Source organism: Thermobia domestica, chromosome 9 (assembly GCF_964235325.1).
Source record: "Thermobia domestica chromosome 9, izTheDome1.hap1.1, whole genome shotgun sequence".
Classification (NCBI taxonomy): domain Eukaryota; kingdom Metazoa; phylum Arthropoda; class Insecta; order Zygentoma; family Lepismatidae; genus Thermobia; species Thermobia domestica.
The window spans coordinates 116,602,203-116,616,440 of NC_137462.1; the positions used below are offsets into that span (position 1 = coordinate 116,602,203).

Here is a 14,238-nt window from a genome sequence, read left to right on the forward strand (position 1 = left end):
CTATTGAAAACCGTATAACTCCTTAGATATAAAATTTATCGAAGTAAGAAAGCCATTTTTAAGAAGTCAGATTTCTAATTCCTTGTAACTTTGTTCCTATTTATTGGAAAGGCATAGTCATAGTATCCGACACTTGAGTTAATTTGGATGTGCATCTCCCATTCTATCTCAATTGCGTTACTACTGTGGTAGAACCATTCAAAATGTTGATGTTTGGGATATTGTAGCATCCTTAATTGGCAACACTGAATAATAAATATAACATTCTAAGTTCTCGGTTTACAGGTTGATTTAAAATGGATGATAATCTGACCTAGTACCGTTTGAAAAAATAAAACTGTTGGGTTGGCAACACTGCTAAACTTGTGGTATTTGTAATAATAACGAGTGAAAGGTGGTTGCCAAAGAATAAACGTAAAATTTTCAAGTCTTTAAGACTGTTAAATGTTCCTGTGGTATTTGTAATAATAACGAATGAAAGGTGGTTGCCAAAGAATAAACGTAATAATTTTCAAGTCTGTTAAATGTTCCTTCATAAACTTGCTATTATAGAATTTCTTTTCCCCCCTTTTTCTTAACGTTCTTTAACACAAAGCAAACATTCTATGGAACCACCAGTCAAGTTTCCAATACTAAAATGAATTATGAAGCAAGGTTGATTCGGATTTGCTTTTTTTTCTTCAAAAATCAATCAAAATACGAAAGACCATAAAACTGGTTTAGTTCCCGTAAACTAGGTGAGAAAACAATCAATGGGATAGCATGTCTATCAATTTCGAATAACATATGCGAAATAAGTTCGGATAGCAAGACATCCATTACATTTTTCACTCACCGTTAAGTTCCAGCAAATGGTTAACATGGTCTACACCATCACATAAATAATTAACAAATCCTTCCAAAATTCCCAAACAAACTTATGTACAGTTTCAACATTAAATATTATTAACACTAAATATAACTTTCTCATTCATTCACAGTAATATCTTCACTAGTCAAAACAGAATTTCGCAAGGTTAATATGTCAATTCATAAAAGTTATTCTATTTGAACGAAAAGAAGTTTTAACTATCCAGACATTGAAATTCACAGCTAAACGCTATGCATACGCAAGGTTCACTACTCGGGGCGCACGCTTCGGCAGCTGCAAGTAGCGGTGGTTTTGCGCCATCCTACCACCATTGCGACTTTCGGAGTTTCAGAAATTGATATAACAGTTAAAACAGACTCCTTGGCAGGGGTTGCCACCTGTCTTTCCTGAAACTAATTGAAAGGGAGTATCATACAATTTGCCATTTTACAATTATAATGATCTTTCTCGTAACAACAACTAAAATGATAATTTTCATTAAGAAGTATCATTACACGTAGCAAAAGATCAGACCTACAGGTTCTCACTCGTAGAATATTCACTTGTTTATTGCCTGGTAATATAAATTTGTTCCTAAATACTCCTACGAACGTGACTTATTTCGGGCTTTGTTGTTTCATCACTATTAAATATCACTGTTAACCTTAGAACAAAATGTGGATTATAAAACTGAAATAAACCCATTGCAGTAAAATAATTCGATGATATACATGTAACATTTTATACTTGTTTCAAATTTGATGCTACGCAGATGTTTTCTTCAGTGCGCTTTATACCTTAAAATATGAGTAATGTCTCTGAGTTTGGAAATGTTTAATTTTAGTTATTTGATTGAGTGAAGGTTATGTTTTTCTCATTACACAGTATGTTCACAACGACACTTTTAATGTTTTACTTGATATCAGTTATTACATTCCAAAGAAAGAACTCGATCTCTAAGTATTAGAGATATTGAGTTATTATAATTGTACATAGTGATGTATGCTAGGCTGACGTTATGAGATTCTTTCCAATACTGCTTACTTTTCTCAATATTCTTGGAAGAAATTTGCTGGCATCGTATATCACTTAACCCAAATCATTTCAGGGTTCCTTTATCTTCAGAATTTATTACCTCCTAAATTCAAATGAATAGTTAGTGGAGGCCGTTTACCTTTGATTCTTAATGCCGTGTGTTCGATTCGAGACCGTATGAAATACGTCGGATAGCATCAAAGATCTTTCCAGATTTTGTAATTTTTTAAATTTCCAGACTATGCTGTGCAACAATATAGGAACTCTTATAGAGCTGCTGTGTTCGTTTATCTGTCGACAGTACAGAGCAAACGCGGTAAAAGATGTCGAGGAACTGTTTGTCCTGTTTCAAGTTGATCGCCATAGAATAACAACAGCAATAGATAGCGAAAAGGAGTTTCCTGGACTTGATTTAGCGTCTCTAGAAAATATACCATCTTCATCCGCATTTCTGTTAAAATCCGGAAATGGTAGAAATGTATTGCTACGTTCGGTGTTAATATTGAGTAGCACAGAGTAGAAACGGTACGAGATAGCGAGAAGTGGTTTGTTAGAATTGGTTCAGCGTCCCGAGAACAGATTCCATCACCTCTGTAAAAGCAGAAACGGAAAGGAGTAGTGAGAAGGGGTCTTTTGGAAAGGATTCAACGTCTAAAGAAAAAGTACCATTTCCACAAACCAGTAGTGGTATAAGTTTACTAATAGTTCTGATCCCAAAGAGCAGAAACGGTAAAATACAGGGAGAAAAGCTTTTTGTTATGGATTGAACGCCCCAAGAACAACTTTCATTTCGTACTTTCTTCCTCTATCCACACCGAAACTGGTTGATATCTCTGGTGTCAGCAGTGATCATCATAGTGAAAAACAGTAAGAGATAAAGAGAAGTCTTCTTTTTTTTTTTTTTTTTTAAATGAATTCAATACCGCAAGAATAAGTTCAATTTCTGACTTATTTCTTTGTTACAACAGAAAGTGATAGAGAGTAACTACCACTTCCGGTTCTAATATTGATTTCTATAGAGAGAAATCGGTAATGAGAGGTGACAGACTTTTTCAGGGAGGGGGTATGTATTCCGAATCCCAAGAATAGATTTCATCTCACCTTTACTCTTCTACTGAAGCCGGAGGCAGTATAAACTATTACAACTTTTGGTTTCAATATATATTCCTGCATAAGAACAATTGTAATAGTTGGCGAGAAATTATTCTTGATGTAGATTCAGCAGCGTCTGCTTAAGAGTTACTGTTTCTAACATTATCACTCTGTTGCAGCCGAAAGTTATAGATGTATTACTTCCGATTTCAGTTTTGAATTCGCATAATTCAGAAGTGTACCTTAGTTTCATGACGTGAAACGAAACCCACGTATTTAATATCTATGACCATAAAAATATAATGGACCTTATTTCATTTCCAGAATTTTTTTCCATCTCCCTTTTCTTCACTTCCAATTTTTTTCTTTTTATACGGAGATGAAAATAAAGTTTTACCCAGCACTGCCCATAAATTTTACACTAAGTTTCATCTTCGAAGATATTGGCCAAAATTCCGACACATTCCATAGTACTGAGATTTGGCATGTACGTAGAAAGGTCATTGAGCTTGTTTAAAAATGTTCAAACCAATAGATGATCATCTTTCGAATACTATGACTTCATTCATCATGCTTAGAGTAATTTAGTACAACTTTTTTCGCTTTTGTTTAGAAAGGGTTGGTAAGGTTGAGTGAATTCATGAAGTTGCAATTTTCAGCATTAGAGAACATAGTACTTCGTACTTTCACTAAAGTATGGACGGCTTGAATGGAAACTTCATGTCTAAGTAAACTTTTCAAAGCATTATGCTTTAATGTTTAAAATTATGATATATGCGTATATTTGCTCTAGCATCAGAACTTTTTTTTTTCTCCTAGATATCCTAACATTAAGTAGCATTTGGGTGATTCGTAATAATTCATTCGATTTTCATTAACAATATAGATCATTTGAAGTTTACAAAATAACAATTATTCATTCATATGAAGGAAAACTCATGTTTGACATTATGCATTATGGATCACTTTCGACGCTGTAGCTTATGCAGCATAAAATAATGGTATGATGAATACAAAATATCAAAACATTTTCTCTGTGATCCAATTTCCGGAGCATACTTAGATAATATCAGTAGTTGGAAGATGAAACATGCGTGTGTAAAGGCAATAGTACACTATAACGGTGCGTCTTAATTTAGTGTTGGAAAAATCGTAGTTATTTTTAACATAACGCACCTAAATCAACCTGCCATACAGTGGCGAACTGAAGCAGACGAATGTTGTGATGAATGTGTGTTGTATGTTTGATGTGATGATGCTCGAATATGAATCTCTAAAGGTTATATACTGTAACAGGTGACGAGACAGGAAACAAAGAAAAGCAGTTTTATTTTTATCATTTCGTGCAAGAGGCTTCGCATAGCGATTTAACTTGGCGCTTGGTATTTTTGTAATTGACTTAAGGAAATTATTTAAGTTTTGTTAATTTAATAGGATTTATTTTGTGTAATTAAGCGTGCGTGATATATTTTGTTAATTAAACATATCTTTTTCTGTTTTGTTATAACGCGTACGTTTATTGTTGTTAATGTGATTGATTAGTTATTAATTACTACTTTTCTAAATTTCTTTACCGATTTCAGGGACGACTACGATTATAAAAGAAAAAGGAGTAGGAGCATTGAACGTTACAGACATGAAGATAGTAGCAGTGGGAGGAAAGTAGAACTTAGTAGTAGGGACGATAATATTGTTGTATCTGTTAAAGGTAAACCAAGGGAAAACGTAGAAAATATAAGGCGTAGAAGTAGGAGTCGAGAAGATCTCAAGGAAGAGACTGGAAGGAGCAGAAGTTTCGAAAGACAAGTGTACAGGAGAAGCAGAAGTAGGGATAGATATAGTCCAGAATATAGAGGGAGAGAAAGGAGAAGTAGAAGTAGAGATAGAGATAGAGACAGGCGAAGTCCTGACTACCGAAGCAAAGAGAGAAGAAGTCCAGACGTTAGGTACAGAGAAAAACGAAGTCCAGACATTAGATACAGAGTGAGGAGGAGTAGGAGTAGGGAACGATATAGTCCTGGGTATAGAAGTCGTCGCAGAAGGAGTGGGAGCAAGGAAGATTTACGAAGTGAAACCAGACGTAGCAGAAGTCCCGAGAAGTATCGCCGACGAGACGACATTCGCCGTAGTAGAAGCAGAGAAAGATCAGAGAAAAGAAGTAGAAGCAGAAGTAGAGAGACAGTTGATAATAGTCTTACAATTTATAAAGTTACAGTAAGTAAATCAGTTATTAGTCATTATAATTATTATTTTATTATTATTAGTATTAGTATTATTTATAATAGACCATCTTACTGTTTATATTAATGCTCATGTAAATTCCGTTCATCCCAAGTTCCATATACATTTGTGCTATCTTCTAGAAAAAAAAATTAAAAAATAAATAAATAAGTAAAGCGATAGTAATATAAAAAGGAGTACTTTTCACTGTAAAATGAGTTAATGGAAAACAGATTTAGTAGACTCTTAAATGTGACATTTTCCAAAGTTACAGCTGAAATAGCGAAGTCACATTGTAATGAAACTGTTATGATCATGAATCCAGATATGGTAAACTTTTGGGATAAATCATACTCTAATGCATTAAGCAATCAATGAGCAGCTTTAGTGTATACAAGCGGTGCCCTAAATAATGCGATATTACCAAACCAGTTGAAATAGCTATTTTAAATAGCAGTATCCCCAATTATTTCATATTCTGATGTTTGCATTCGAGTTTCATACCTTCAATACATGCTTAACGATAAACAAAATACGAGTGCTGCTACGAAAGCAGTGCCTCATATTTCATTCTAGACAAACTACATCAGATTTACAGTACAGTTACACCATGTGTTAAAATCAGATCTAAGTTAAAATACATTATTCTTGTTTGTAATTGACATATTTATGCGTTTTCGCCAGTGCTGACAAGAGCCTGTGTAGCGCATTCTTAAAAATAATCACCAGTGGATCTAGGTCACTGTTTCATAGCTGTGATGATGGCATCATTTTTTCAAAAAGATTGTTCACGCAAGGCATCCTTGATTGACTCAAACAGATGGAAATCGGACGAATTTAGATCACACTATGTGGTAGATGTGTAGGGACAGTCCAAACCAAATTGGCAAGGTTCCACGGATTTTTAAATCATATGTACAGTGCCATTATCATGTTGCAGATTAACGTTGCCCTCTTCTCTAGTCTGATTCTGGAAATTAGAATGCTCAGCGACCGAAATTTTTTCTAGCCTTCAGGAAAGTGACAAGGATATCCTCTTTCATATTCCTGAACATATAGTATTAATAGAACTGCTGGCAAAGTTAACTGCTATATACATAATATTTGTGCAAGTTTCGGCAGTATAACACCTCATCTTAATTAGAGCTTTGATAAGTTTTACTAATACTGTGGAATGTTTCTAAAGCTATAATGAGCAAGATACATCCAGAACGCACTACGCATTATTTATCTGCTGAGGGCTGAAATACCGTAAAATGTCAGTACCTGCCTTACAATTTATATACGATTGATCAAAAGTAATTAAACTGCTACACCTCCGCTCCCACACACAGTGATTCGTTAGATAGTCACTATGTGAAGAGAACGTATTTAGTTAACACCGATATTGGGTTGGTACGATTGAAATGTCAGCAAAAAGGCAAAAATAAAAATAAATTTAAAAATGAAAACTACAGTACCTAAATAGTCAATATAATCTTTGGCTGCAGCCATAGATTTTACCATATCTCACTAACTGTTGATTTGCATGACAAAAGAAGTTTGGAGACTGCGATGTGAAAAACTCCGTAATCGCATGTTGCTCCGCCCGATCAAGGAAATTCTTCCTTCCAAGAAGTTATTGAGATGCTGGAAGAGGTCTCGGTCGGTAGAACAGACGTCTGGAAAGTATGGTGAGTGAGAAAAGTTTTCATACTGCAACTCGTCGAGAGCATATGGGCGTTCATTATCTTTCAACTTGAGGATACCACGTCTCTTGATCCTTTCGGACATGATTGCGGTGTGTTTCATGGAGTTCATGATTGTAACGATCCGTAATGATGGTTTCGCGTGTACGGATAAAAACACGATGGCTCATTCCTTCCATAGACCACAACAACATCTGTAGCAACGTCTTCTGATGCTAGAAGAGTGGATTTGAAAACCATTCTGAATGATGATCACGATCGAACCACTATCCTGACCGTTTACATTTATCATAGTAAATCCATCTTTAATCAGAAGTGACAGAATCCATCTTTCCCTGTTATTTCATACACTCAAAGAACTGTCTAGTTGGTGGTCGAGACCTCATTTTGCACTGTTGTGCCACCAACACGTAATTTGATAAAACAGCGACTATGGTATGTTCATTTACCATTCTCGATCCAAATGTACTCACGCAGCTAGATGTGTACAATATCTCATTTTAAACTCGTGGAAAAAAAAAATACTCGCAGTTCTGTTACTTAAGGTGCACTTTCACACGACGCTGTTCAATGGTACACTGCCTTCTGACTAACTAGGTATCCTAGACTATTTTCTGAATATGTACGGATATTTTGACGATATAAGAGTGACCTTGGTCTGTCCATCGGTTGCGTTGTAGAGGTTGGTTTGTTACACCTAATATATACACCTTTTGATCTCGTTAGACATCGCAACACAATGTGTTAGTAAAAAGTTATTTCTACAGAAAAGATTGGAATTTGGAATAAATCAAATTATTGAGTTACTCAAGGAAGAAAACAAAGTAAGATATGCTTTCAACCTACTGCATTTGTTAAGGGAAACTCACTTTTCCTCTTCGTTGCAAAGTGTCTTGCATTAGTATGAAACATAATTTTTAAGTGAACTCACTTTAAAATTAGGCAAATATCACAAGTTCATGGACAACATGCTTATAGTATATAAAAATGACAAATAGTAAATTAATTAGGAAAAATCTTGGTAATAATATTTTTCAAAATAATAATAATAATAATAATAATAATATAATAGAGGAAAATAAACAAATAAACGTAGTTTCGTATAAAAGATTTATTAGAATATTGAAAAAGAAACATTAAATATCATACGAAGGTATACAGAAAAGCAGGTCTGAGGCACATTCATTTAAATATTCACAGCCCTTCCAAATGGATGAAAAATCCACAGAGCTTTATCCCTTTGCCCTGCGGATATATATTTTGTCTTTTGAGCAGATTATCAACCAACCTGGAGAACACACTGTACTTTTTTTTCCCCTGATAAATCAAGTATTCTTCTAGTCTGAATCATTAGCCAGACTACATCAAGTTGAGTTGCGAAATCATGTCCCGCTCAGAGCTGGATGTTTAGTATTATTTCACTATTCGTTTTAGTGATTCATTTCTCACAATCTCGTTTAATGTATTGGGCACAAACGTGGAACTCAAAACACACACATGAAATGTGTCCTTCCTTATTTATTTGTGTTTTATTATTGTTTCGTTCATTGCATACGTATTACAGAATTGCACTTCTTCCACCTATGTGCTAAAGCTGTTCCACAGTTGATCAACAAGCTATTGTTCCACAGCTTGTGTAGTAGCCGCGTCGTTTTTAAAGTTCTCGCGAATATGTTGTTTTAATTTGGGAAACAAATGGAAGTTGCTGGGAGCGAGATCTGGGGGCTTATTCTGGATCAGCCGTGAGTCGCTAACGACTTCGACGTTTTCATTACCAGTCTTTTCGTGAGCGATGTTAAAACCTTATCGAGGTTTATCTGTATGCTTATCGAGAAGACTTACTTCCTCGTTAGCCTTAAACATTGATATGGCATAAGTAATTTATGTAGAGGCTAGTCACCATTCAGCTAATCATGTTGCTTATAACACATTTGATTTCGATAATCGTTTGTCGATATGTAAATTTGTCTGACTACGTTAAGGATGCTTTAAAAGAAATCACGAGCAATACGCGAGGAAAAGTATATTATTGTCAACTTTATTAAAAATATACCCTAATTTAGTTAGGGGTAAATTATTCTCAACCTTTAGCAATAAACACGAGCAAAGTTGTTGGAAGGAATTGGATGAGTTTTTTTAAATAGTTCAAGGTCAGCAAAGAAGTCTCAGAAACAAGAAAGACGTGCAGATTAAGAATCAGGTGCATTCAGATGATAATTAAAGTAATTTTTCTTGGTCAGAATAGGGTAAAACACCTACAAAGCACTTGTATTTTGTTCTACTATCTAACAAATGTGTGCAGATTTGCAGTATAGGTACAAAAACGAAATGAAAATAAACCATAAAAGCTATTGCTATAAATACTGTTCACTAGGCACTCTTCTTACACTATGAAGTTTGTTTCGCGACCCACTGCAAAATGTGGTGCCGAAGAGACCATTTAAGGGATAGAACGCCGAAGTGGTAGGGTACTTCACAATCGTTCTATAGGTGTGCACTTTACAAGTAGAACCTGAAATACAAGTGCATCATATGACGAGCAGTTTTAATGTTGCTTGTATACTAGTACCTTACTTACATTGTGAGCAATGACGACCAGCTTTACTTTTTCTTTTTAGGGAGAGGGGACAAGCGGAGTAGCACATATTTTAAGGGCCATCTCTCTCTCTTTTTGTGTCTATATATATCTATATATATATATATACTGAAAAAGATAATTTTATATTACTTGAATTACATTAAAATATCCGTGTCTGGGGAGCAGGGTTTGCTTCCTGAGGTTTCCTGCCTCCTTGCGCTCCCTTTAGCGTCGTCACTGATTGGGAATCTACATAAGGAAGATTTCGAAATAATTTCGGATTAAGAATAGGTGTACCAACAGAAAATTACTACGCATATCATATCTTTTGAATAAAATCAGCAATTCCTATCTTAATAATAATAATAATAATGTCATGTTGCATTCCCTAGTTCAGGTTTACTTTAGGAGAGTGTAATCATTATGCCTATGAATTCTGCGTTTCTTGTAAAAATTCAAGTCAGACTGCTTAAAAACCAGTTATCTTTTAGTAGGTTGTTTCCACAGTGGGATTTGTTTGGTGACAAAGCGAGGATTATAGTAGCCAGAATGAGCAAGGACAGGCGAGTAATACAGAGAGTTAGGAGCTGGGCCGGATTCTATATAGAGTAGACCTATTTTACTTGCATATATTATTTATCTATCCTACTTTGTATTTGCATGTGATTTGTCAGTATTTGTTTTTATTCCTTTCTCGATACACTTCCTGTACTTTATTTCATGTGATTCGCAACAGAAGCACGACAGAACTTCAACTGTCACTTTTTGTAAGTAGTGTCATATATTCGTTACAGCTATCATACTTCATGAGGACTGTTCGTACTAGTTGACTGGTTCACACTTTGCAAATTTCAAGATAAATAACAGTTCGAATTAGAATGAAGTAGTACATCTTGATCGTTGGAAACATATAATGCTTTATTATGAAAGATAGGAATATAATGAGCGATAATTAATAGATTTCATCCACAAATTTTCAAAATTTTGACAATCGGATTCTTAAATTGTATCTTGAGTTGAATTTGACATTTTTCTATTCGCGAAATTGATTAGAAATGAGAGATTAATTAAAAATTAATTTTGTAAAATAATTCTCCGCAAGGGTCCAGCGATCAGAAAAAAAAATTACTAGCTTTTATATTTGGTTATTTTCAGTTTAATTAACTAAAAGACAAGCAACAACAGTGGAAAAATTCATCGTCTTGTCCCTTGCGAGTAAGATCTCTTCTGTTCTCTGCTGTCAACTTGAACGAAGTCGCATCTCGTTACTTAGCTTACGAAAAAGTTAGAGAATTCGAAAAACCACTTTCGAGCGACTTACGTCGCATCTCCAGTAGCCAGCTCATGTAACGACTGATGCAAAATAAGCCCCCTCGAGAGGAGAGAGGACGTGCAAGTAGTTATTATCCTACAGTGTCAATTGCTGCCATTGTGCGGTGGCATTATCCGAATGCAAGTAAACTTATCTGAATAACGCTCCACTGTTTTGCTGCCCGTAAATTAAGAATTAACTCTGCGTTGTCCCATGATAATGTGTCCGTGTTCAAGATACGTAGGAGACCCTTTGTGAAATCCCAAAACATAGGGTCATAACTTCACGAGCGGATGATTGGGCTTCGAATTTTTGGGGACGGTCTACATCATTGGTGCCGCTATTGCATGCTTTGCTGTTTACCTTCAGATTCAAAATGGTGTACCTTTGTCTCATCAATGGCTATGGATATGAGAATAAAGTTGTCTGGATTCCGTTTGAACAGAGCTAAATTGGTCTCTATCATTCTTACACTTTTGATCCACAATTAACATTTTGGGAATCTATCTGGCAAACATTTCTTTTTTCAACCTTGAAATTTTTTAATGCAGAATTCTTTTTGTTGAATTGGTGGATGTATCAGAGATCTCACTTACTCTGCATATTGTCATTCATTGCAGCATTGTTTTATTGCGTACACACTATTGGAGAACTAGCTTCAGCTGCATATTTACAATTTTGCCTGCTACAATGAAATTCAGGTGATCAGTGTTTTATTACTTCATAGGAGCGAGTACTATGGACCAACACACTAATCATATCAGTGTGTATCTCTGTCTGGTTAGGCCTTTCATCTGGAAGTATTGATCACGGCACGCTTCAGTTTTCTTCATTTTCTCAATCCCGTCGCACTTAATACCTGTAAAACACAGATAATACTATTAATACCAATGACATTGCCGTGTACTTTGATCACTCACTTCTAAGCTTTAGAGTACAACATATTAACAACCACAGTAGTTTTGTTCAATTTCTCTTTCAGAGACAATAATTGTTGAACAACCGTCTTAAAGGTATAAATATATACATGACTGTATGAGTTGAAATATCTTCCTCACCTTCACTGTAAATTTCAATTAACAAGGTATGAAACTGCTGAATAAAAGTGCGGGAACGATTTTTTTCAACCACCTTTAAGCCACCAGAGGACAACCACGTGACATGGGTAAACTGGGAGTTCATTGGAGATCGCACATCCCCCACACCAAAAGACAGACTCTACTGTTCAATCGTTGTGGAGTAACGAACATGTAAACATACCGAATATAATCGAAGCTCCCCCGCTAAGTGTGAACTACGCGATGTAATTCGATTTTATCAGGCGGCTGCTGAGTTCCATAAAATACCAAGATCAGACAGTTCAAAAACCATCTTTTTACCCCTTTCACAAATAAAATGATTCACTCATTCATTAGGATCATCTTTCGCTACAAGTTTCCACGCTTGGCTACTCTCGTCGTGTACATCTGTTATTTATTTTTAAACTCTTTCTGGCACTTGCACACACACAAATCACTTACAAAATTTCCAGCATAATCCTTAATCATTTGTTAATGAATTGCGGCTGTATTATGCCCTTCCGCTTAGAGGAAATGGAATTACATCATGTAGTTCATCCTTGCGGGATGCTTCATTTGCGCTCGATACGGTTTCACGCTCACTATTCCACAATGATTGAGCACCGGAGTCTGTCTTCTGGTATGGAGGATGTGCGATCTTCTGTGAACAGATTTAGCTAATTCGCGTTTCGCCATCTCATGTGATTCTTCTCTGGTGGCTGAACACAAAAAAAAAAAAAAAAAAAAAAAAAAAAAAAACTCGTAGTAAGTGTATCCTCAAAAAGCGAAGGTCTGCGTTAGTCTGCTATGAATCACACTGGCAGATCTAGGATGAAAAGCAGTCTTACGTTCGGAAATAAGCACTGTTACTGCACTTAATAGCACCATTGAATTTCTGGATTTTAATAATATACAGCACAGCTTTTCAACAGCATAAAATTGCTCACTTGAAACGATACTTGTATTTAGTCTATTTTTGCTTATAATCCCTTCTTACAATTCGAACTAAAAACACTATCCTTCAATTGACTTGTTTCTGATAAAAGTAACCGTAATCGTTGAATCGAATATTATCCCAAAGCAACGGTGTCAGGTTCAAGAGGAAGGGAAATTATTGTTTTTAAATTTTTTTTATTTATTTATTTATTTATTTGGCTATGCTTATACATAGTTTTGAGTTCAGTTTGGTGTGTTATAAGGTTCTCATATCTTACAATAGTGTAATTACTTCCAGGTGAAAAGGTAAAAAACTTAATGATTATAATACTCTTAATTTGTATCCTCATTATGTATTGTATTTAATATGTATCGTATAGCACCCATAAGTAAATAAGCTTAAAGATAGTTTACTTATTTAAATAATTCATTGCTTCTTTTTTCTTTCAGATTCTAAGTCTAGGATATAAAAAATCATATGTTCTAGATTTGCTTAAAACGGCTCTGAAACAGTATGATTTTGTACCGATTGCAGTAAGTAAATCATCACTTTTTGTTATCCTTATGCCTTTTCAGTTATAAGTACTATGTAATAATTAATTTGATTTTTGATAGTTTAGGAATCTCAATAGCGAGTATCAATAGGAATTTTGTCCATTGGAACATACGCACGAGAACTTCAAAAAAGTTTTTCTGATGGAGTTAAAAGGAGTTTTCAGACAAAAGTTTGGAATGAGTAAAATGTGCTAGTGGTATTGTATACACTTAAAATTTTGATAGTTTAAGGAACTCCAAGAGTAGTAATTATCTGCGTAATAAAAGTAATCCTATCTATATGTTCATGTTGTTGAAATCTTTTATTTATATCGGTAGTATTCGAATCCTTTTACGCAAAAGAAGGATGAGATTTTGTAAAACGAAGAAGAATTCGGCGTAGTACCATTATTCTCTGCATCCCTTAATAATAATAAACTCAAAATCTTCATTTCTCACTATATTCCATACACCCTTTTAATCTCATCTTTATTTCGTGAAACACCGTTCTCGTGGGTTTTCTCGGGGTTCTCCCGTTTCCTCCCACTTTCTTCATTCCATCATTTCATTCATTTCTCATCATCACCGTTTCCTTTAGTCTAACCGGCATAACCGCGGGACGTAAAAAACTCAAAGATTTCATTTCATTTCATTTTATTTCGTGAACAAGACTGCGAATACTATCATAATATTCAAATCCCTGCAGAAGAGTGTAGAAATAAGTTTGTTTTAAATTTGGCTGTTCATCAATTGTTGTATCATACAACTGGTAGGCATATTGTACCCAAATAGACACTGCGGTTTTCTGTGAACAATACGAAAAATTCGGGAGTTATCTTAGATGTGTAAGAGGTGTTACTTTCACTGCCAATCTCTCTTTGTTTCTTCATTCTTCATGTCCATGAGACGTAGCTATGGTCGTCGTGTCTGCTGTC

At 35.0% G+C, this 14,238-nt stretch overlaps 1 protein-coding gene across 1 annotated transcript in view; it reads left to right on the forward strand.

The window, feature by feature from the left end:
* The window catches only part of LOC145694959 (nuclear RNA export factor 1-like), a 99,545-nt gene that overhangs the window by 16,682 nt on the left and 68,625 nt on the right, over nt 1–14,238 (forward strand). Inside the window, exons 3-4 of the mRNA XM_081771770.1 lie at nt 4,561–5,191; nt 13,220–13,303. Coding sequence (XP_081627896.1) covers nt 4,561–5,191; nt 13,220–13,303 — 715 coding nt within the window. The remainder of the gene's footprint in view (nt 1–4,560; nt 5,192–13,219; nt 13,304–14,238) is intronic.